General features: G+C 39.7%; 3 protein-coding genes across 9 annotated transcripts; all 3 read left to right on the forward strand.

Moving 5' to 3' along the window:
* Positions 1 to 1,041: 1,041 nt before the first annotated feature.
* On the forward strand, positions 1,042 to 22,206 carry LOC117136997 (protein kinase C, brain isozyme). 7 transcript variants are annotated; one of them, XM_033298178.1, is made up of 15 exons: positions 1,042 to 1,063; positions 5,454 to 5,913; positions 7,169 to 7,195; positions 10,068 to 10,099; positions 10,155 to 10,234; positions 11,362 to 11,476; positions 19,173 to 19,301; positions 19,977 to 20,133; positions 20,200 to 20,548; positions 20,652 to 20,825; positions 20,898 to 20,989; positions 21,049 to 21,250; positions 21,317 to 21,505; positions 21,571 to 21,711; positions 21,770 to 22,206. In XM_033298178.1, exons 2-15 carry the CDS (start codon positions 5,714 to 5,716, stop codon positions 21,920 to 21,922), a joined length of 2,040 nt encoding a protein of 679 aa, XP_033154069.1. In that variant the 5' UTR covers positions 1,042 to 1,063; positions 5,454 to 5,713; the 3' UTR covers positions 21,923 to 22,206. The 7 variants fall into 7 exon arrangements, with proteins under 7 accessions (XP_033154069.1, XP_033154066.1, XP_033154071.1 ...); XM_033298175.1 differs by lacking the exon at positions 1,042 to 1,063 and adding an exon at positions 3,796 to 3,911; XM_033298180.1 differs by lacking the exon at positions 1,042 to 1,063 and adding an exon at positions 3,796 to 3,907.
* LOC117136999 lies at positions 16,420 to 16,747 on the forward strand. Its single transcript, XM_033298184.1, has 2 exons — positions 16,420 to 16,508; positions 16,576 to 16,747. The coding sequence occupies exons 1-2, from the start codon at positions 16,424 to 16,426 to the stop codon at positions 16,677 to 16,679; spliced, it is 189 nt and encodes a 62-aa protein (XP_033154075.1). The 5' UTR covers positions 16,420 to 16,423; the 3' UTR covers positions 16,680 to 16,747.
* LOC117136998 lies at positions 17,414 to 18,157 on the forward strand. The gene is made up of 2 exons (XM_033298183.1): positions 17,414 to 17,848; positions 17,911 to 18,157. The coding sequence occupies exons 1-2, from the start codon at positions 17,773 to 17,775 to the stop codon at positions 18,042 to 18,044; spliced, it is 210 nt and encodes a 69-aa protein (XP_033154074.1). The 5' UTR covers positions 17,414 to 17,772; the 3' UTR covers positions 18,045 to 18,157.
* Positions 22,207 to 22,905: the final 699 nt, after the last annotated feature.

Raw genomic sequence — 22,905 nt, forward strand, 5'->3', positions numbered from 1 at the left:
GCAAAGTCAGACGAAAACGGGGCGTAAAAAACTCAGAGCAAGTCGACTGGGAAATGCTCTTTATGAGTAAAAGAAAATTACATCAATCAAGCAATCTATGGAAAAGTGGTAAGATCTTATATGTAATTCTGGAAATTTAACGAAAATTGTATTACATTTTTCAGTTTAGGTTAATGGATTGTTTAAGTTTATTGATTATAATAAAGGTCGTTTCTTAACATAATCCATATCACATATATCTTTATATCAGGCTTTAAAATATTTGTGCAAATTTAAATTATTAATGAAATGCTAAGAATATTCATCTTATAACACGTTTATAAAAAAAATATATTATACTATCATCACCTCATCTGCAAAAATGTTTAATTACCAAACATTATTCACTTGCGATATGCAAATGCGAACGTGTAATTTTTAGTGTTGACAGGAAAGACAATCCATAAAAATATCATTTAAATAAGCCAGAAACTAAAACGGCAGTTTAATATCCGTCGGCCAGGCGTAATTAAAAGTAATGATTGCAATTAATGTTGAGTTTTCGTGAATTTTTTCCTTGTACACCGAATGGATCAGCATTTCCAATGGACCACCTCCCCACCATCGCGATCAATTAAGACGCAAACAAAAACCGATCGTTGCCGGCTGCACAGTGGGCCTGATGGGTGCACAACTCCTCACTTTCCGACAGCCAAAAGCAAAAGGCAGCGGCTGCGACGCGACTGCGATCGCATTTGTGGGCCAGACAGACGCGAATTGTATCTGAGAGATACGAATGCGCGGCCAGTCCAAAAGTTCGACTGAACGGGTCGCCGCCGGCAGCGATTTTTTTTCTGCGGCCATCGGATTTTCGCTACCGATTGAAAAGTGCCGAAAAATATAACCAAAGCGGGAAACGAGAAAAATATAAACGAATGTTAACTCTCAGTGGCAGTTTAATTGTTTGGACAACAGCTGGAATTTTCAAATATAAAATCGCATCGAAATCAATTGGTTCTTCCGCATTTCAACAAAGTGTTATAGTTAAATTTAAATGTGTTTAGGTGCGCACAGCGTGAAACATGTAAATGCTGCAGAAACATTAAAAAACAAAACGAGCTATATTTTAATTAATATTTTTTAATAATAATCTAATTTCCAATTTATCAAATAATCCCTATGCTTACCAAGTGATTAGAATAAATAGTTCACCCAATATCATAATTTATTAATGTAGACAACAATAGCGTAATAAAATTTCAATTAAAATTGCCATACATTTGCATAACTTAAAATAAACAAATCGTTAATCACCATCAGTGGTGAAATGTGCGATAAGATTGGCTTTGTTACTTTGATTGTTGGCTTGATTGCCACAATTTGCGTCAATTATGCGTGAGTGACACGCCCTTTGTGCCGCCGCCCACGCTTTTAATTGAAATTTGTCTGTTTTTTGTCGTTTATGCCGCTTTTTCGTGTTTTCTGTGCGTGTGAAAAATGCTCAGTTTGCGCTGATAAAGAAAATTAAAGCTGCACAAAGCTCTCGAAAGCGGGAAAAGCAGTCAAACACAGGGCAAAACAAAAGCGACGTCACAGCCTGAGGGCAAAAAAAAGAAATAAATAAAAAATAAATCAGAAGAAAAAGGAGAGCAGCTGAGTGAAAGTATGGCATTCTGATTGGAAATTACGATTCAAAAACTCGAATCGATTTTAAGATGATTTCGCAGATTTAAGTTTACAGCAGCCACCGCACATGAGACTCTTACAAAGTGTTCGGATTTGGGCTAAGTGCACTTGAAAAGATTCCCAGAAATTAGCAGAGTGTCGATATAATTTATTGGCATCCAACTATACTGGACTCGCACTCACAGTTACCCTGTGATATGATATATACTTAGACATACTAAGTATTGTTAAGTACAGCATTTACATAATTTAAGCAAAAGTGTCGGGAAGGTTATTGAGTCAGGAATTATATAAGTGCCGACTATTGAATACCCTAGCACATTGTACAATACAGATCATTCCAACAAGCTTGTTTACAACTATCATACCCAAAATGCCGTATGATGTTTAAATATGGTTTCCCGCCGAGAAAACATTTCAATGGGCTTTAATTGCCCCGCTTGCAATTGAAATTTATGGCCCAGTGTTTTGTGATATCCAAAGCGAATTATTCATAAATTACTATCTACTTGGCCGAGTGCCGCCAACACTATCAGCTTATAGTATCTACCGTACATTACTTGGTGTTCTATCTATGCAACCGAATTCCGTTGGCTTTCAACATGCCCATTTACATGTCGACTGGCAAATGGTTTTCGCAGCGTTTGGCAATGAGATTTTACCACAATATTTTATCTCCAATTTTGGGCTAACGTATATGTGCAGTGGTTATTTATTTGCCCGCCCAAATATTTGGTATTTCTATTAGAGCCAAACCGCTCGACAAACCGAAAAGCGAAAATGTTGTGATAGTTTATGGTCGGTCCGTGTCTCTAAAGCAGATAAATAATTATTGCATTAGCTGCGCTCTCGATTCGATTCCGTTTCGTTTCGTAGCAACGCCCCAGCTTGATTTTGAGCCGGGCCGCGAAACGTGACACTTGGCTATCAGATGTGGCACCAAAAGCCAAGTGGCTAGAGGCGGGGGCATGTGGCACGTAACAGGTAGTGGGTAACCGTTAACCGCGTCGAAGGTTGCGGTTGGGCAGATGTAAGCCAAGATCCGCCCCAAACGCGAATTAATATCCACTCCTCCAGTTTGGGGCATATATAAACGGGCTTGGGAGCATTGGAACAATAAATTATGAAGTGGTAAATTAGGTCGATTAGTTACGAAGTGAAATATTGCTTGACGAGATAAGAAACAAATCATTATACTCAACCTTTTTTTAGATTCCTATATCGAATGCCAAAGGTGTTTCATTTATTAATTTAGTAACATGATAACATCGATTTAGCAACATCAATAAAATAAAATATATAGCTTGATACCCGAACAAAATTTAAAAATTCCACACATAATTTAATAGTCAATAATTCCAGAGAATTTTCCATGTTTTCTATACATTAATTTTTTGCATTGAGCTGCCTTTTTTTAGGGCTTGAATAGTTATCTACTTTTTATGAGGCACAGCAGTATTTATAAGGCGCGTCAATCAATGTTTCGCAATAATGTGATAAATGCGTCAAGGCAATTAAAGCTTAAAATGAAATTATTATGGTAAATGGAATATTTGTTATCTTATCAGAAATAGCTTAGAACGTATAAGCCTATGCAAAATATACATTATTATTTTCAAAAAGGCTTTTGTAATATTGTTTAATTTCATAAAGATGTTATATAGCTCAATAATTATCATTGATATTTATTTTATTTATTGCTTCACTCTGAAGTTGTTAGAAAGTTGAGAGCCATTCAAATTGATTAGTAGATACTAATTTCCCTATCTCGCAATCCGATCAGCCACGAGGGGGATTCCATTTATAGATCAAATCACTTCTTGTTCAACGCAATCGAATGGCTAGCAGCCTTTGCTGCAAACTCGGCCCAAAACCGGCTGGATCGTGGCCATTTAACAAGTTTCGTTCAGTCGGATCAATTAGCGGCCAAGAGCGTCATGGGTGCTCCAGGGTCTGACGTTTCGGATCGCTATGGGTTTACTTATGTTAATCAGTTGGCCGCGATGCAAATGAGCGTTAACAGCGCTGTTAATTTTGGCTAACAGCGCGCCCAAAAGCTCGCTACGAATTTTTGCGCTCCAGAAAAGACGGCCAGTGCCAGTTGGTCAGAACGCGTTTGTGTCTCGAGCGAAGCGCACGTGCCGGGAAAGCGATACAAATTGGCAGTGCCGCCAGGAGGCCGAAGGGAAAAGCTGGGGAAAAACTGCCCCTACATTTTCCAGCAATAACAACAACAACAAATGTGTGTGAGTGCGTGCGAGAAGAAATCTTGTGTAACCCGGAGAGCGAGAAGGAGGGAGACAGCGACAGCTGGGAAATTCACCACAGTCCATGGACATGGATTTTCCGCTCGTGTGAAAATACTCGCACGCTCACTACGTTTCGGTTCGCCAGCAAAGGCAGTTGCTCCTCGCATTTTCGCAGCCCGTGCGTGTAGTGTAGTGTAGTCTAAATAAGACCAATCAGACTAAGTCATCGGTCAAAAAGTAAACAAAATAAACGCCACATGTCGATATGCACAAGTGCTTGAAACTAGACAAGTTACTACCGAATTCAAGGCACTATTAACCACAAGGAATTCTAATAATACCCCTCGGGATAATAACGGAAAAGCAGTCATAACCATTATGGCCATTAAGCACAAAAAAGTGACATGAAAACGTGAAGGGAAATGTGTTCCACAAATGGAGAAGAAAATAAAAAAAACGCGCTAACGCAAGTCGCTCGGAAATGATAGTAACTGTTGCATTTCGCTCACAAAGACTATCACAGTTGTGTTTCAGCCGAGTCCTGAATTGTCCTTTTTGTGGTTTAGTTTGCGGTTTCAATCAATGCTGAATATGTTGTATGCGGGGTAGCAAAAGAGTTTCACTTACTGCTGATTAGATAATTAATTGCTCATCTAGGAGAGATGAAAATGTTCTTGCTTTAAAATGTTTTAATTAGTTTATTACTTGAGTTGAATCAATTATTTTACAATTAACCAACATTTCTTGGTATAATTAAAGTTTAAATTTGGGCTAATAGACATTTGACTTATTTATTTTAAAATTCTCATCGTGTTATTAAGTTATAGCTGAATTTAAGCAAATTACGATTGTGTTTGCTTTAGGATCTTGTCAGTCACAGGGCAGACTGCATATGTTTACAGGGTATGGCCCCATCGAATCCCAAGTGGTCACACCTGAACAGGTGAGAGCAGTGGCCAGCAAGAACGTGTCTGTTAGCGAAGCACACAAAAATTGGCGTTGCAAATATTTCAATAAAGCTGAAAAACAAAAGCAAAACATTGAAATAAAAATTATTTCGTTTGCACATCGCTTTTTTATTTGCACGCGCGCTCAATCTTCGTCACATATTTTTTTTCGCTTTTTCATTTTTTCTGCGCCTCTCATTCAACAAGGAAAATTATATTATTTGCCAGTTATTATTTGGCCCATGTTCCGCCGAAAAGGTGCCCATTCACCCATCCACCACCCAAAACCCCTTCGGAAATTCTTTTGTATAATCAAGCGGCGGGGCATTAAAATTAATGCTAATTATGAGCTTGTTTGTCGCCGGTGACATGTGCTTGAGTTTTTGTTTAATTGCTGCACTTGTTATGAGAAAAATCAATTGAAATCGATGCGCCGTACGCGAGTGAAAAATAATTAAGCAAACGGCGAACGTGCGGCCAGTGATTAATAAAATTATGCAAATCGCCTTTTGGGCAAATTAAAGCGAAATTCTCAAGTCCAGTTTGGTTTTATTATTTTCGCTCTCTCTCTCTCGCCCATTATTAACGTTAGATGGCATTTAAGGCCTAATAAAAACACGGCGACAACAAAAACTGAAAATCAATAAACACAAAGCCAGCAAAAAGTACGTAACCAGCAACAACAACAGCAACAACAACACCCCAATGCGGCAACAACAAGTGAGCAAGTTAAAGAACCTTTGCGATTTGTAAACGCTGCGAAATACCCGTTGTGCAGAAAAAAAAACCAACAAATAAACAAAAAAGCAACAAGAACAAAAAAAGCAAAAAAAAAAAGAACATTTAGCAACAATGTCGGAGGGCAGCGATAACAACGGGGATCCCCAGCAGCAGGGGGCGGAGGGGGAGGCGGTGGGCGAGAACAAAATGAAGTCCCGCCTCCGCAAAGGAGCCCTCAAGAAGAAGAACGTCTTCAATGTCAAGGATCACTGCTTCATCGCCCGGTTCTTCAAGCAGCCCACGTTCTGCTCCCACTGCAAGGATTTTATCTGGTGAGTGATTCGCATCCTTAAAGTGGCATCCTTATGCATCCTTCTTATAGAATCCATTGCACCCGGGGAAAACTAGTTTACCAATTGATTAACTGAATGTTTAACTATAAACAAGTGTTATAAGGGAATATTGATCCTATCATGACCTAACCCAATCCTCTTGAGAAAAAGTACAAAGCTGATCATAGGATCCTATCCTATTTCGTATGGGTAGCTCATACTAAGATCATTTTTCGAATGAACCAATGCTTTTCTCCGGGTGTACAAGCACATATAGAGAGAGCTATCCCCATATGCGAATACGACCCACTCCTCTCGACGGCACTTGTGGGTCTACCAAGGCATGGCCAGCAATGCGTCCACATAACATCAGTGGCGGGAATCGATAAATGTATATTGACATGGCGAACGAGCCGAAGAAACAATGGGGGAATAAGGCAAATAATAGGAACACACAGCAGCAAATACCAAAAACACACAAGGAGGCTCAATTTTCAAAAATGAATAACGTACTAAGACTTATTTAATCTGAGGTTTTAGTTGTTTAGCACACATAGGCGTACAAATGTGCAAGCAATCTGGCTTAAATGCAAGTCAAATAGTTTTGTGTGTATGGTTTAAAATTCAGCATAGAATATTTAAAATGTTTATGTTTTTTAATTAAATGAAATGCAGAAATTCCTATTCAAGCATTTTAGCAAAATGTAAAAATAACTCAGAGAAAAACATTTGCAAAATGTATGTAAACAAATAGCAGCTAATTGCTAGAAAATTAAAAAGGAAAAAGCTCAGTTAGATTTCTGCGAAAAGCCTATAAAAATGTTTTAAAGGGAAAATTAAATAAAAATAGCCGTAATATATGCAACCAGCTTTAAACACACAAGTCAAATTATTAGGCGGAGTTACTTTTTGGCCCAAAATTTCATCCAAAATCTACAGAAGGCCACGAAAAACAGAAGACAACCTGTGTAATATTTAATGCAGGTGAGGCTGCCGAAATCTGTTTTAATCCATTGTTGCTCCCAAAGCAAACACAAACAGAAGGGCAAGGTAGAAATGAACTGGGAAATTGGGTGGAGCAGCCTGTTTACTCCTGGAAGTCCTGGCAGCGGCTCACTTCCTGGCCTGCCAGCTACCCCGGCTTACAAATCAATTTCATGAGCATTAAATTCACCTGCGAAACATCAGATTCGTGCTTCTGCGCTGAATTTCTATTTGTTGACATGAGTTTTGAAATGAATTTTGGTTCTTACAGCGGCTATCAGTCGGGATATGCATGGATGTAGGTATTCTTAAAGGATATATATATTCTATTCCCAACCAACCATTTGTTTAATGCTAGAGACTCTCGTTAGAATCGTAGAATCACTCCATTGATGAAAGTTGTAGTGTCTTTCGCCCACACACAAATTAATTAATTCGCCACTCAACTTTCGCAGCCAACCACAGACACTTTGACGAGCAATTCCAGTGATATTAATGCATATTTAATAAACAAACACATTCTATCTTGCCGCAAAGTGTCATAATGCCAGAGCGTTTTCGTTGACAATTTAAAGCCAGAGACTAATGAATGGGGATATAGAAGTCAAGTCGCTGGCATAAAACCGAGCCAATTTATTACGCCTGTCTTGTGACTCTCTCGTCGAATCGCTTTGGGCTCTTTAGCTAATTGTCGGCCAAGACATTTTGGCAATAATTAAATTAATTGCTGTTTAAAATGCTCCACCAGCCGCCAGCATCATCGATCTGTGCCCATAATCGGGGTGGGGCCAAGACCGAAATTTTGGCAACCAGCTACCAGCCATCTAAAAAAAAGGAAACGAGTGGAAAACAAACAAAATAAAAACAAAAAACACCGCGCACTGCATCATTATTACACGTAATTAACGCGCTTTGACAGCAATACCAGCGAACAGGTTGAACGCCACGCCCCCCGCCGCAAACGCCCACTTTTTTTTGGGTGGCTGCAGCTAATTAACAACTCCAGTGGCTGTTAGACTTGGTTTCGACTTTTAATTAATAGTGCGGGGACTTTGGGGGCACGCAAACACACACACACATACACAGAGCGCTCGGTGTTGCAAAAAGGCGTTGCAGGCACGTAGCTGAGCCACTGGGGGGCGTGAAGTGGGTGGTGCCACCAGCGGGCGGATGGGTGTAGCACGGTGGGTGGTGGTGCGCCTGCGGCGGCAAAGTGTCAGCCGCCTTCTTTTGCGGGTAGCAGGTGAAACATTTGCCATGTTTACGGCACGCCATTTGCATAATAGGGCGGAAACCGAAAAGGTCACGATGGAAATTCCAGATAGCACCTCCAAATACCCTGAACATATCAATTTGCATTTTTCAAATGATAAAGGTGATAGGTACCCAAAGGGATTTCGTGATAAGTGCACTTACTTGGAATCACATCGGGAACAACTTTAAATGGAAATTCAGTTTTGAATTCAAATTGGTAGCACTTTTAAAAGTTGCATCAGAAATCGGGCTAAAGCATAAGATAAGTTATGCATCCCAATGCCAAATTTAATTGAGCCATCAAATGGCAACTGGCTGACAAAGAAAACTAGTTGACAGCAACATTATTTCATTACCAATTTGTTTGACCAAATTAGGCAGTTCCGAATAATAAAATAAAATAATTAAGTGAGTAGACAAATGCAGGCCAGACTAAGCTCTTCGCTTGATTAATTAACTTAAATAGCAAACATTCTTAACCCCGCGCCTTTGTGCCGGTTTTTCAGCGTTGTCGGAAAATATGCGCTTAATTAAAAATGGAAATGCACAAAAAACAGATGCCGTGAAAAAATGATTGTGAGTGGACAAAGGGGGAAAAACCGAATCATAGTATAACTGCAGGCGCGGGAAAATTGCTTTTTCACTTCATTTGATGGGCAAACAAAAACGGGAAACACCAAAAGGTTGGAAAACAGCGAGCGGCGAAAAGCCAGAAACAGACAACCTGTTCAGACAAAAGTTTTAAATTTAAATGAAAAATAAAAGTGAAAATTAAAAATTGAAATATACTGCAAATGGAATTATGAAACGAGCCACAATTTCGCACTCGTTAGCAGCGATAACAAATCGGCCGATTTGGCCGATTTGTGTGAATTGTCCAAGTGGTTACGACCTAATCGGATCAACTTTGCCATGGCTTAACGGACCGAACTTTAACCGGGTTTTGGGGTCCATTCGTGCTGAAACTTATTCAACTGCAGTTGCAAAAGTTGGCCAAACTTGATCCTTCTATTATTTATATATACTTATACATGTACGTATATAAATGTGCGTTTTCCCACCGTGCATGTGAATAATTTGCCTTGTCCCAAATTGCAAACTGGACTCAGCCGGGTTTGGGGTTGGCAAAGCGGTTTGTGGTCAAGTCATTTATGGTCTAGGGCTGGGTCTCGCCTGGAAGCCTGGCACGTGATCCTTTTGGCCCCCACAACGGGTTACGCCCATTAACCAGTAGCCCAGAAATGAAATGGCTTTCTGAATGGCTTTAAGTTTTTAGTTTAAGCTGCCAAGTATTCGGAATAGGCATGTCACGTTCCAAATAACAACCTAACTATTTAAATGTTTAGTCTTTAATGTTTGGCTTAATCACCAAAACAGCTAATGACCAGAAACAAACCTTTAAACATTAAAAAACATCATTATTCAAGAAGTAATTTCAAGGCATACTTGTAATACTTTTACTTAAAGCCTATTCTATATAATTATCCATTATAACCATATATCTAACAAAAATCCCATCAGCAAATTTATATTAATATTTATATAAATAGTTACATATATATAAAGTAGTTAATTCCAAAATTAAACAGTTGATTGAATGGTGAAACCAAAAATTCATACCAAACTATTTAAACTAGATTAATTATGTTGATTATCGCCTTAATTTGATGACATACCCCATTCACGTTAATAATTAAAGAGCTAAGGGTAAAAGGTTTATTTTGAGTTGTATCCATTCATTTTCCAAGCCATTTTTATATTGATTATTTTAAACGGCCCATGGGGCAGCCGATTTCGAGTAGCATATTGATTAATGGGAAATTAAATATTTATGCTAATTGATACGATGGCTGTAACGTAACGATTCGCCGACGAATATGAATTGACCCTGTGGTTTCGATCCGTTTTTTTTTCAGGGGCTTCGGGAAGCAAGGATTTCAGTGCCAAGGTAAGGGTTCATCTCGAGAACTTTGAGCTCCGAATAACCCGTTCTCCGGTTGCAGTTTGCTCCTATGTGGTGCACAAGCGGTGCCACGAGTACGTCACCTTCATCTGCCCGGGCAAGGATAAGGGCATCGATTCGGTAAGTGCGCACCAACACATATGCTAAATAGGATAGCCATATATACGTATATGTGTATATACGCAGGATAACGACACCCAACTGCATTTCCATGTGCGAGCAGGGGGGGAGGGGGCCTTATTTGCATTGCTTTTAGTCTTTGTGGGCTCTGTCAAATTAAACTGTCATTTGGATTTTCGGTTATGCCCGGGCTCCGTCCGTCTGTCCCAAAAAGTCCCAGCTGTCATGTCCTTTTTCCCCGACTCGCCTGTCAACTTTGCTTTGCCGGCTAAGCAGACTCGGGCTAAAAATGCGAAATGTTTTCCCCTGTCCGATCGGGGTTTTCCTTCGCCCCTGGGTTATGGAAAATGTCATTTGGATTTTTCCGCATACAGCAAACTCTCTACGCTGTGTATTTATTCAGGAAAACCGCAACACGCAAAGAAATGGGTTACCTTTGATTTTAAATATATATATCTTTACCCGTAGTATCTTAATAATAGTAAAACTTGCATTACCGCAGAATAAATAAGCTTACAACTGTTAGATAGATAATGCTAGTAGCTTTCTTTTAAATTTTCTTGAAGTGTAAAGCCCTGTGTCCAAGTAAAAATGTTGTGATGGCTCGACGGCAAAATATGGCAGAAATATTTGGAGAAAAGAGTCTCAGATGGATTGGCTTTTAGGGTGGGATGGATGGAAAGCTATGAAATAAAGTAGTTTTTCCGAGCTTCAATTTCGGTTCGCCTTCCTGGAACCACCCACATGGAAATGCAGAATAGAGGGATATATTTAGTTAATAAAAAAATCTGTTGCAAACTTACACTGAACTTATGTAGAGTCTGTCATTTGTTATGATTTCAATGCGAAAGTTTGCAGCGAACTTGTTAATTTGTCATTGTGCTCTGTTGATTTACCAAAAAACAAAATTTGTGTTTTGTATTCTTTTCCATGTGTGCATCCACCAAAATCAAACCAAAAACTCAATTCGCTGTCCAACTCACGCTGTCACGAAACCACGCACCAAATATATATATATTTAAAAACCACAACAAAACAAACTGAATCCGCAATCGAAATTGAAATTGTTGCAACCAACAAACAATATATATATATATTATAAACTGTAATCGAATTGACAATCAAAGGACTCACCAAAAACTCAACACAATTTCGAGCCATTCACATACGCAGGACCCACGTTCTGCGATCATTGTGGGTCCCTGCTGTATGGCATTTACCACCAGGGTCTCAAATGCTCAGGTAACCTCTGACCCCTTAAAGCTAGAACCCTTTATTTGTAACCCAAATAAGTGTTTTCCCCTCCGGCTTCTAACTTCTATCTCTCTAACCACAAAAGTTTTCGCTTCTCTCTTTCACTTAACTTTTAATCCTTTTCCAAAATAAAAAAAAATAAAAACCCCCGACTGACAGTGTAAATAATGATGATAATGTGTGCGTGAGTGTGTGTGTGTGTCTGCGTGGGAATTAAATTTTAAACGCAATTTGACCTGGTCAACAGCACGGAGAAAGAAACTTTTGCAGGCCCTAAAAGTTAATTATTTAAATTGTTTTACCTACAAACACACAGATATACATGTAAGCAGGCCGCACCTTTTGTAAATATGTCGTTACACCCAGCAAAGACTTCCTTTTTTTCCGTATTTTGTTTGCTTGCTCTTCACTTTCCCGTTTGCGAACCGCACTGAAAGTTTCCTCCGTGTTCCACGTGTAACCCACTTTTCCGGCCACCTTTCCGCCCACTTTTGCCCCGCCCCCCTGCAACCAATTCATTTGCATAATTATGCACATGCCAGGGATACTCCGAGGATTCTAGTGAACGGCGGGGTGAGGGGCAAACTTTGTTGCCAAACAATGCTTGTCATTTGCTTAGAATTTGTGTGCAGCTGTCCAGTGATATAAATATAATTTTAATGTGTTTTTCTTTTTTTTTTATTTTGGCCCACTAACAAATTGTGGAAATGCCACAGATAAAACGCTTTTCAGGTCCTGGCCTGGGGAAAACATAAATGTTTGAAATTCTTTGTGCATTTGCTAGCGCAGCTTGCGCAAATATGTTTTCTAACTTACTAAAATATATAAAATGAATAAGAAAATTCTATGAAAATGTAAAGCTTTCATTTAGTAGCTGATACATTAAAGTTTAAGCATTTGATTTCAGAAAGACAATGAGTGGTTAGAGCGAACTCACTTAAGTAAATTGATCATCAACCATATTTTCCAATAACGCCAAAATATCTTACTCCTTGCTTTAGCAAAGAGTTGCCCTCTAGTTATATGTAACCCACTTTAAGTTAGTATCCTGTAAACCTGTCTTCCATGTGGCTTGTCACCGGGTCTCGCACTTAATTGGGAGCCATGGCAACTGGCTTAATTAGAACGAGTCAAGTGTAAACACCAATTGCAGAGACAATGAGAATTGGAAACTCGAATGCCACATTCAGCTGGGCTGCCAAGTGTGATGCTGTTGCCATGGTAGCCTCCAATTGAATTTTCCCATGGAAAATGCTTAACTCACTTCACTCACTCACTCAAAATGTGGCTTTTCCTTTCTCGTGTCATGTGTATGTGAAATACAATCCGGTCCAATGAACCTAGACGTTGCCATTTCCGATTGTGCCTTTTGACTCCTTATTGTCGCCTTTCTGCATCAAATCGGATTAAATTTATTGCGACAGGTGTAGGCAAATCAATTTTCGCCAAGCCAAGATTTGTACCTCAGATTGAGAGTTGATTGTGCTTCGTACTTGAAGCGGAAATTGAAAACAAATGCAGTTAGGCCCATTAAATGCTATCAGATGGCAGTCTGGATCCTCGGCGATATAACCGCACTTACTAGCCCATATGACCGCCCCCAACTTCTCTTATCTGTCCTGTCGGAATAAATGACATGGCAATTTATATTTGCCAACACCCACCCGACCAACTCCACCCATTCGTTATCGGCGGGCATCAGTTGTTAATATGCTGGCAGTTATAGTATATATACAGTGGCCATGTACGTTGGCCTTTTATATACCAAAAAATTACGTTCAATGGCGTGATGGAAGCTGCCATTCCGCTAGAGCAGGATGATGATGATGATAGCGATATGGAAAAGTGGGGCTTCAGGATTTCCCGATGGCATGGGCACAAATTTGTTAGGTGACAGCGAGCGACGCAAGGAATGTTGTGATAAATTTGCGCTGCAAATATTTTTTACAAATTTTGTGCTCTGGCACGTGGCAAATACATAAGTAGGCGTCAAATGGGGGCGTGTTAGCCAAATGAAATTCTAGCTGCGTGTGTGTGCGTGGGCCATGAGATTTATTGGGAAATGTCTGACGGGGCAGGCGTTTGTTTACGATGCTTTCATGTGGCAGATACTGTGACGTAATGATAAGAATAAAGCACACCATTTCAAACAGTCGAGCTTCATTGGCTTGAACTTTTATGCCCGCCGAAATAAATTGGTTTACAGCATACATATTTCACATCAATTGGCTTACAAAGTTGAAGAGATTTGCTTTTAAGACACTTTTTCTACACTGGAAATTTACTTGTTCCTTATATATTTTTAAGTAATCAGACAAAATAACAAAATCCTTGTTTGTTATGTCTTTTCAAAGTAAAGCTAAGAGTTTCTGCCACAGGGCACGTATGATATATATATTATCTCCTATTCCATTGGGGTTCCACTTTAGTTACCCCAAATTCCGCAGTGTCCGGTTCTCGATGCGGATGTCAACACCTGTGGCTATCCAGGGCCCCTCAAAGGCGATTCCAATTGGAGGTCGCATACACACACATGTGTTTACCTTCAGTGCGATTGCATTTTGTCCAAACAACTGCCCCACAAGGCCCACCCACCGCGGCCTTGAGCATGCCCGCCAAAGTATGCAACAACTTTTTCGCTGCGCCGCTGCCAAGGCCGTTCGTTTGTGTGTCTGAGTGTGCGGGCGTATGTTTGCTGTTCGCTGGTGTTTGTCTTTTGGTAGCGAAAGGATATTAATGGCTGAGCAGCTGTTGAACCTTGGCAGAGACAAACAACAAATTGCTAAGGCGCCCCCGAAAAAAAGAAAAAGTTGGGGCATGGAAAGCCGAGTATATAAGGGGAACCACTCAGTGGATGCTCATGCAGGCACATAATGCTATCAAATGTCCTTGCCTGGGGGAGGCACCCACCGCAAAACTGACACAACAATCGACTCGGTTGTGTGGGTGAAATACTAGCCACCCACAAAAGGAAATAGCCTTAAAGTTTTCCGCCAATGTCACGTGTGAGAGAATACTTTTTGTGTGAGTGTAAGAGGTCCTTGCAAAGGATTAGGCAGCATTTGTCTCTGCAACCTTCGCCGGTTTACTTATGTTCTTCTACTGTGCAATGTACATATATGTGTATATGTTTGTGTATATATCCACTCATCACACTGCCACCATAAACCCTCTTCCATTTTCATTTGATTTCGCTGTTTGCGACATGTGACGGCCAACTTGCAACTCAATTAACGTCGCGTTTATTTCATTAGCACGAAAGCAAAACTGCAGCAGTGGAAAGCATCAGAACGAAAACCCAAAGTGGGCGGAGTTTCATGGGGCAAACACTCTGTTGAGAATGCATATGAAAGTCTTTAATTATGGGTCTCAAATATCTATTGCTTATAAAAGCCATTTTATAAACTACTGAAAGTGAAACCTAAATATTGATTAAAAACTTCGAAATTAGCATAACGTACATGAACTCATACTATCCACTTTTTACATGTGACAGTTACATATGTATTTTCATCTCCAGTTTTAAGTGTAATTATATAAACACCTTAATTATCGTGATATTTCTGAATCAATCTTTATCTAGTTGTTATCAGCTTCTTGTTGTTCATTTTGTGTGCCCATAGCCCATTTGGTTTTGTGCTCCTTTGTGTTGATTTGCAATTACACCTGTGTTATGTACATAGCTATATCGAACACCTGTTCCTATGCCCTGCGTTAATTTTCCATTAGTTTTCTCTTCCAATTCGAATTCCAAACCGAACTCGAAATCGGGCAGGCGCATCAAATGCCCCACAAATGGCAGAATGTCACCTTCCTGTCGCCGACGTTCTGCGATCATTGTGGGTCCCTTTTGCACGGCATCACGCACAAGGGTCTCAAGTGTCGAGGTAAAGTCCCCCAAAATGGTCCACCATATATAGCCACATATATACTATACATATATATACTATATAGTATAACCTGCTTTGGCGCCGAAAGTGTCTCAACTCATTTGCATTTTTCGGTGGCGTTGCCGCAGAGTTTTTAGATTGTTGCAATTTACAATTAGCAGTGCTTTGTTTCCGCTCAAGTGTGCACTTGTATTTGTGTTTGTCTTTGCCACAGTGTGCGTGTGCGTTTGCGTGTGTGTGAGTGTGTTTGTGTGGGTGAGTGTTTTGCACACTTGGGCGAATTGTTTGTTGTTGCTGTAGTGAGTGTCGCTGACAAGTTTCCACCAGCTTTTCCCGCATTTCCCCCATTTTATTTGCCTTGCCAGCTGCCTGCACTTGGCTTTCTTTTCATTTTGCGTTGACATTCTTAAAAACTTGTTAATTTTCACGTTATTGCAAGTGCATGTCAAGTTTGCACAGCCACTTAATATATGCTTACTAATTTTAAAGGCCCCACAAAATATTTGCGTACTTTTAACTTTTAGATACCATGCCTAGCATACACTTGTTCCATTTAGCGTAGAATTCTATAAAAATAAGGTAGCTAATTATGTCTTCTGGGTAATCAAATAATTGATTTGTGACCCATTGACCCAAGCAAATACATACAAAGACCTGACCCGCTGCAAATGTAAATGTGTGAGTGGAGTGGCAAGCTGGTTTATAATTGAATTGTTAGGCTTCTCCTATTAGTGTTATTAAAAATAAATGGTAAATGGTAAGAAATTATTTAAGATTTTAAAAGTGTGGTATGTTCTGATCTTAAATCGTTTCTTAATCAACAATTGATTAAATAGATATCTAATAATCATTTTTATGGCTGAGATTCATCACTAGAATACAATGCATTATTTGAAATAAATGGTTGGCATGGCCAGTGCCACAGGAATCTTATATAATTGCCCTGTCAAATGAGTGAAGCTAATCAAAATTCTGAATTTTTCACACCACTTGGTATAAAATGCCCCTGCAAACTCAAAGTCAACTCAGTTATATACTTAACACAATGAACTGCTTTTCGAAGGTCCTTGTGCTGGCAGCCATCCTGTTCCTTAGCATCGGATCTGGCTGGTCTCAGATGCCCTTTAGGAGTCAGTATTATTATTAAATAATATCTGTTCAATTGGATCGGCTAATAGGGAATTATAAATATTTCAGAGTGCGGCAATGGCATCGGCTATTGTACATCAGTTCGCACCCGATGTAGGGCCATAGCACCGCCCATTGAATGCGGCCCAAAGGAAAAGTGCTGCAAGAGGTAGTTAAAGAACTTAGTTCAAACTGAGCTGAGTTCTAGTGAAATATAAAGCACAAACTTTCTCATTTGAAACCTCTTCTTGGGTATTACTTATTCCTGAACAGGATATTTTGAATTAGTACTGTCAATTGGAAACCCAAATATTGAATGGTGTTTAGTTAGGCTTCCCATCTTAGCAATTACAGTTTCTCAAGGTAAATTCCGCTTTTAGTAAGCAGTGGCCTCAGAATCTTCTATTAAATTAAATTTGGTTGCTGAATGAGGACTCTACCTACATGCACTTCATATTTTCCAGAATGTGGCAAGAGGTATTGTGTTTTAGCTCGCAACTGTTGCAAGGAACCAAGTGGTTCGACGTTGGCTACATTATGTTATATTACCAGAATATTTTAATTAATATTTTTAAACATATATTTGGACACGCTTCTGCCATAGCGAAATTCGTTGAGTGCAAATGTATTGATTAGTCTGGGTCCTTTACGCCCATGTCGAAATACGTTTGATTTTTGTTCCAACCGAAAGGAAAAATGTTGCATATCAAATATGTGGCATAGACTTTAAAAATCGTTGATCTCATAAGTATAGTAAAAGACCGATATGTTAAAGAAAAAAATATATGATATAAAGTTTTTACTCACTAAATAACACTGGTTTGAATACATTTTTTTCCATACAAAAAGTAAAATTCGTTTAATTTAATCGACACTCCGCAAATTATTTTAACTGTAACTATTTTTAATTAAAAACATTTGGCTTTTGATACGCCAATTATGGCGATCTTTCTTAAGATGTTAAGAAGCTAGTCCACAATAATGGTTGTATTATTCAAGATCTCAGTACTGACTTTAGAAATATATAAAAATAAAAGTCGATGTCTTCTAAACATTTTATGGATATGGAAAAATAACGCCTTGCAAAATCTTTTAAAACAATTGTCGATTGGAAAAAAGGAGGATAGAAGCGAGTTTGTTAGCCAAGAAAAATCAATTTTATGGTGTAATTGTATACAGAAAATAGGCAATTGCAATTATCATGCTACAATTCATCTACCATAAAGCAATCAGATAGATTTAATTTATTTCTTGCATTAGACAAGAATGGATAAGGCTTCGATGGTTTTTCTTATAATTTCTTTGCTGTCCATGATATATTACTCCACTGCTCCCACTCACCGTAAGTGTTCTACCAATTTCAACAATAGTTGCGTTAACACACAAGTCTTACAAATATTTTAGCTGATTGTGGTCCAGCAGGTCGCTGCTACACTGTAAATAAACACTTTGGCAGTTTTAGGCAGACAAGATGCGTTCCTTGCAAATATCGTCCTAAACGTCCAAATTTAATGAACCAGTTGAATAGTCAAAATTAAAATTGAAAAAACCAAATATTTCGCCATACCGAAATTAAGTACCTAAAAAACAAGCAAAGATGTAACAACAACTGATATAAAAATAAAATAAAAGTAAAATATATTTTAAGAGAGGAAGCAGCATTTAAATGTTAGTAAATACAACTTACTTCACAGAACTACAAACAGTTAGTGTGTGCAAAAAGCAAAAAATATTAATGTATACCATGAAAAATGGAGGCCACATTATGAATACACACACATATCTGTGTGTTTGTTCTGTTTGGTGAATTTCGCTCCACCACTCCAAAAGGAACCCTTTTTTGCGATTGTGTACACATTTTTGCACATTCTGTGCTGACCAACATGCTGCAGGGCCGCCCAGTAAAACGTATCTTAAATATCACGCATACGCAGCGGTGGCCCGAATGAAATTAATACCCTTTCAAGGGTGTCGGGCGGTAAGCAAAAGTAATTTTACACTTCACCAAAGCGGAATGTTGCCAAGAGAAAAATAAGCGCAAAGGGAAAAAGTCGAGAAAAGCGGATATGTGAGAGGAAACTGAAGCAATCGGCCAAAACAGAATGATGCCCTGTGATGACCGATGATGTGGCAAGTGCTTTAATTGAAAACAAAACGTATTTCATGAAAATGAATAGCAATTCGATTAAAGCGAATAATTTCCAATTCAACGCTTGCCACTTGTCAGAGTCAGAAGAGTAGCTTCCATCGGCGAGAAGCAACAGTTTGTCAATTTCCGCTGGCAGTGAAATGGGGAAAAACAAGCTCTAATGGGACCGATGGGTGGAAAATTGGTTTCGGTTTTTTACTGATTGGGTCGACCAGAGTGCCTCTACATGACAGATTAAGCGATTCACAGGTAAACTTTGTTTTCCAACGACAAACAAGGTAAGTACTACACATTAGTTCTGTGTGCGCGACTGTACCTCACTTTGCTGCGTGTGCGAGACTGTACCTCTGTACGTGTGTGTGTGTGGGCGTGCGTGCTATGTTCCACTTCAACATCCAAGTCATGCCTATCAATCCCACTAACCAAACTCTATAAGCAAATCCCCCCACTCCTTCGCCACTATACTTTACAACGACCAATTGTTGAGATTTAAAAACATTTTCTCCCACGCCCCCAGCATGTGACATGAACGTGCATGCCCGCTGCAAGGAGAACGTGCCCAGCCTTTGCGGATGCGATCACACGGAGCGGCGGGGTCGCATTTATCTGGAGATCAATGTCAAGGAGAATCTGCTAACTGTCCAGAGTAAGTGGGCCTCAAGCCATGGGGAATACACATTTAAGCCGCTTAAGCATTGTTACCAATTATGGCCGCACAGTCTAAGTTTTTTATTTCGTTTCTGCCCGTGCCCGCCTTTGCGGCGAGTGGGCGGGCGAAAAGTTTACGGAATATTTGTATGTATGTATGTGGGGGCAAGTGAAAAAATTGTATGCCCGGGGAAGCCGCAAAGTTTCCCAAGCAACGCGCTTAAAATGTTACATCTTCTCCACAGTCTTTGCGCCTTTTGAATTCATCCATGGCTCTGCGTTTCGTTTCGTTTCGTTTCCTTTCCTGCTGGGAGAAAGCTGCTTCACGGCCGAAAGTTGCAAGTCCTCTGGGCTCCTGGGAAAATTGCTTACGATTTGCATTAATTCATTATGCGCGCTTAAGGAAATTCTCCGTATTCGTTCTCCTTCGTTAGCCGCAAATGCCACATAATGAATACTAAGCTAGACTGCAGATGCAGAACAAAAGAGTGGAACGAGCCGCTCCGAGGGTGTCCTCCAGGACACAATGCTTTGTCCGTGCCCAGGAGCATGTTTCACGTAATTTCCGTAGCTGCTTTGTGCGAGGAGTTTTCACTCAACCGGGATGGGCCTTAATTGACTGCTTATGCCACAGCTGTTTGCACCGCCCACATTCCATTGTCCTGCTTTTCAGTCAAGGAGGGTCGCAATCTCATACCCATGGACCCAAACGGACTGAGCGATCCCTATGTGAAGGTGAAGCTAATTCCAGATGACAAGGATCAATCCAAGAAGAAGACTCGCACCATTAAGGCTTGCCTAAATCCTGTCTGGAATGAGACACTCACTTAGTAAGTTCTTAAAACCAATGCAATCTAAATATGTGCTAATTAGTTGTTGGTTTTTGTTTTTTTCAGTGATCTGAAACCCGAAGACAAGGATCGACGCATCCTGATCGAAGTGTGGGACTGGGATCGCACTTCACGCAATGACTTTATGGGCGCTTTGTCCTTCGGCATCTCGGAGATCATCAAGAACCCAACCAATGGCTGGTTCAAACTGCTCACCCAGGACGAGGGCGAGTACTACAATGTGCCATGTGCGGATGATGAGCAGGACCTACTGAAGCTCAAGCAGAAGCCATCGCAAAAGAAACCGATGGTAATGCGCAGCGATACGAACACGCATACTTCTTCCAAAAAGGATATGATCCGGGCCACGGACTTTAATTTTATCAAAGTTCTAGGCAAGGGCTCATTTGGAAAGGTGGGTACCTGTCCATAGCTATAAGATTTGTTATTATTATGTTCGCTAGTTAACAAGCTTGATTATTCAAACTGAAGATTGATGTGAGCATTCATATCCTTAGGTTTTGCTGGCTGAGCGCAAAGGCAGCGAGGAGTTGTATGCCATTAAGATACTCAAGAAGGATGTGATCATTCAGGACGACGACGTCGAGTGCACCATGATCGAGAAACGTGTCCTGGCGCTGGGCGAAAAGCCACCTTTCCTGGTCCAATTACACTCGTGCTTTCAGACTATGGTGAGTTTATCTTGGAGGAACACATATATTTATTAAATATTTATATTTAATAAATATTTAAATTTATTACAGGACCGTTTGTTCTTTGTAATGGAGTACGTGAATGGCGGCGATTTGATGTTCCAAATCCAACAGTTTGGAAAATTTAAGGAACCCGTGGCTGTGTAAGTGTATAATAATATCAATACTTCTTACTTTTAGTTATTTATCTTGCTGTTTTTAGATTTTATGCCGCTGAAATAGCAGCAGGACTTTTCTTCCTTCATACCAAGGGCATACTGTATCGGGATCTGAAGCTGGATAATGTGCTCCTGGACGCCGATGGACATGTAAAGATTGCGGACTTTGGCATGTGCAAGGAGAACATAGTGGGTGACAAGACCACAAAGACTTTCTGCGGTACACCTGATTACATTGCTCCAGAGGTATGTTTTCAGCAATATAAATATATTTTGAACAGTGTATGTATAATTTCTTTACTTTATGTTCAGATAATACTGTATCAGCCCTATGGCAAATCGGTGGACTGGTGGGCCTATGGAGTACTGCTCTACGAGATGCTAGTAGGTCAGCCACCTTTCGATGGCGAGGATGAGGAGGAGCTGTTTGCCGCCATAACTGATCATAATGTGTCCTATCCAAAGAGCCTGAGCAAGGAGGCCAAAGAGGCCTGCAAGGGCGTAAGTTTTCATGCTCATACATAGCCGATAATACCTCTCTAATATATATGTAAATGTTTATTTAGTTCCTAACTAAGCAGCCAAATAAGCGTTTGGGTTGTGGTTCCTCTGGCGAGGAGGATGTGCGTCTGCATCCCTTCTTCAGACGCATCGATTGGGAGAAAATAGAAAATCGCGAAGTCCAACCGCCATTTAAGCCGAAAATTGTAAGCCAAATGTATAATTACCTTTGACTCGGCGTTATGTAATCCGATTATTCTACAGAAACACCGCAAGGATGTGTCCAACTTTGACAAGCAGTTCACATCAGAGAAAACAGACTTGACGCCCACGGACAAGGTGTTTATGATGAATCTGGATCAGTCGGAATTCGTTGGCTTCTCCTACATGAATCCCGAATATGTTTTCAGCCCATAGATCCGATCTGATCCGGTCTAATTTCCATGCTTCGCGTTGTGTCCCCTAAGTCTATTTTGATATTGATTACTAAAAAGACATCTTGTTAATCTTTGTTAAGTTTTCTGTTTGATTTTCAACCATTATATGTATATCTATATTTATTGAATTGTTAAGTTTTTAGTTAATTTTAAGATCTAGAAACTGTGAAACAGAGCTTTAGTTATGGAATATTCGAATACTGTTCAAAGGCACGTCCTTACCTCAAGCCAACAAAAAAAGCAATAAAAGCAACATGTCAAATACTTGGTAGCCTATCTATCACTCTGCATAGAACTTTGATCAATTCTGTCAGATTTTCAAAAAACAAAAACATTTCAAAATAAGTATTTCAACGAGCTTTTAGCATGTGAATTTTCCATTTAGCCAACATCTAAGTGTTTTTTGTAGCCAATTAATCGATTTTAATAGTAAATACCGTGGAAAGGTCCCATCCATTTCTCGATATAGCCAGGAAATGAGAGACTTAGCAGTTTTGGGCCAGATTCAAACGTCATTCGATTGTAGTGCTAGCCCCGGCATTATGATCAAATCGAAAACGCGTTTAGGTGAGTTCGCCAAAGAGGGAAAAATCGAGGAGAACATTCAACATTCCCAAGATATTAAATACTTAAGCGCCGTATAATCAAAGAAAATTCGGTTCATTTTAATTCCATTAATATATGAATGTGCGTGTAAATTAATTTTACGTTTTATTTAAAAAGAAAACATTGCAAACACACGTATATATAGCTTGTCTATATATATGACTGGCATAGAGTCTCAATGTACCATAACTAACAAATTGCATAGCAATAAGTTAAGCTTAGATGATACTTAACACTAAAGCTGTAAAACCTAAACTAAAAACTAAAACCGTTTGCTCCTAGTCAAGGGAAAACTATGTTAGATTGCTCTTGAGTCGGAAACTTTAGTACCTTCGCAGGAATCTAGCAACTAGCAAC

This window comes from Drosophila mauritiana, chromosome 2R (assembly GCF_004382145.1).
Source record: "Drosophila mauritiana strain mau12 chromosome 2R, ASM438214v1, whole genome shotgun sequence".
Taxonomy (NCBI): Eukaryota; Metazoa; Arthropoda; class Insecta; order Diptera; family Drosophilidae; genus Drosophila; species Drosophila mauritiana.

What these genes read in the sequence shown, in the direction of transcription:
- LOC117136997 (XM_033298178.1), top strand. Translation starts at nt 5,714, where the DNA reads ATGTCGGAGGGCAGCGATAACAACGGGGATCCCCAGCAGCAGGGGGCG. An exon ending in GCAAGGATTTCAGTGCCAAG is followed by an intron (nt 10,100 to 10,154) that starts GTAAGGGTTCAT and finishes CTCCGGTTGCAG; the next exon opens with TTTGCTCCTATGTGGTGCAC. An exon ending in CCAAAGAGGCCTGCAAGGGC is followed by an intron (nt 21,506 to 21,570) that starts GTAAGTTTTCAT and finishes ATGTTTATTTAG; the next exon opens with TTCCTAACTAAGCAGCCAAA.
- LOC117136999 (XM_033298184.1), top strand. Translation starts at nt 16,424, where the DNA reads ATGAACTGCTTTTCGAAGGTCCTTGTGCTGGCAGCCATCCTGTTCCTT. An exon ending in GTCTCAGATGCCCTTTAGGA is followed by an intron (nt 16,509 to 16,575) that starts GTCAGTATTATT and finishes TAAATATTTCAG; the next exon opens with AGTGCGGCAATGGCATCGGC.
- LOC117136998 (XM_033298183.1), top strand. Translation starts at nt 17,773, where the DNA reads ATGGATAAGGCTTCGATGGTTTTTCTTATAATTTCTTTGCTGTCCATG. An exon ending in CTCCACTGCTCCCACTCACC is followed by an intron (nt 17,849 to 17,910) that starts GTAAGTGTTCTA and finishes CAAATATTTTAG; the next exon opens with CTGATTGTGGTCCAGCAGGT.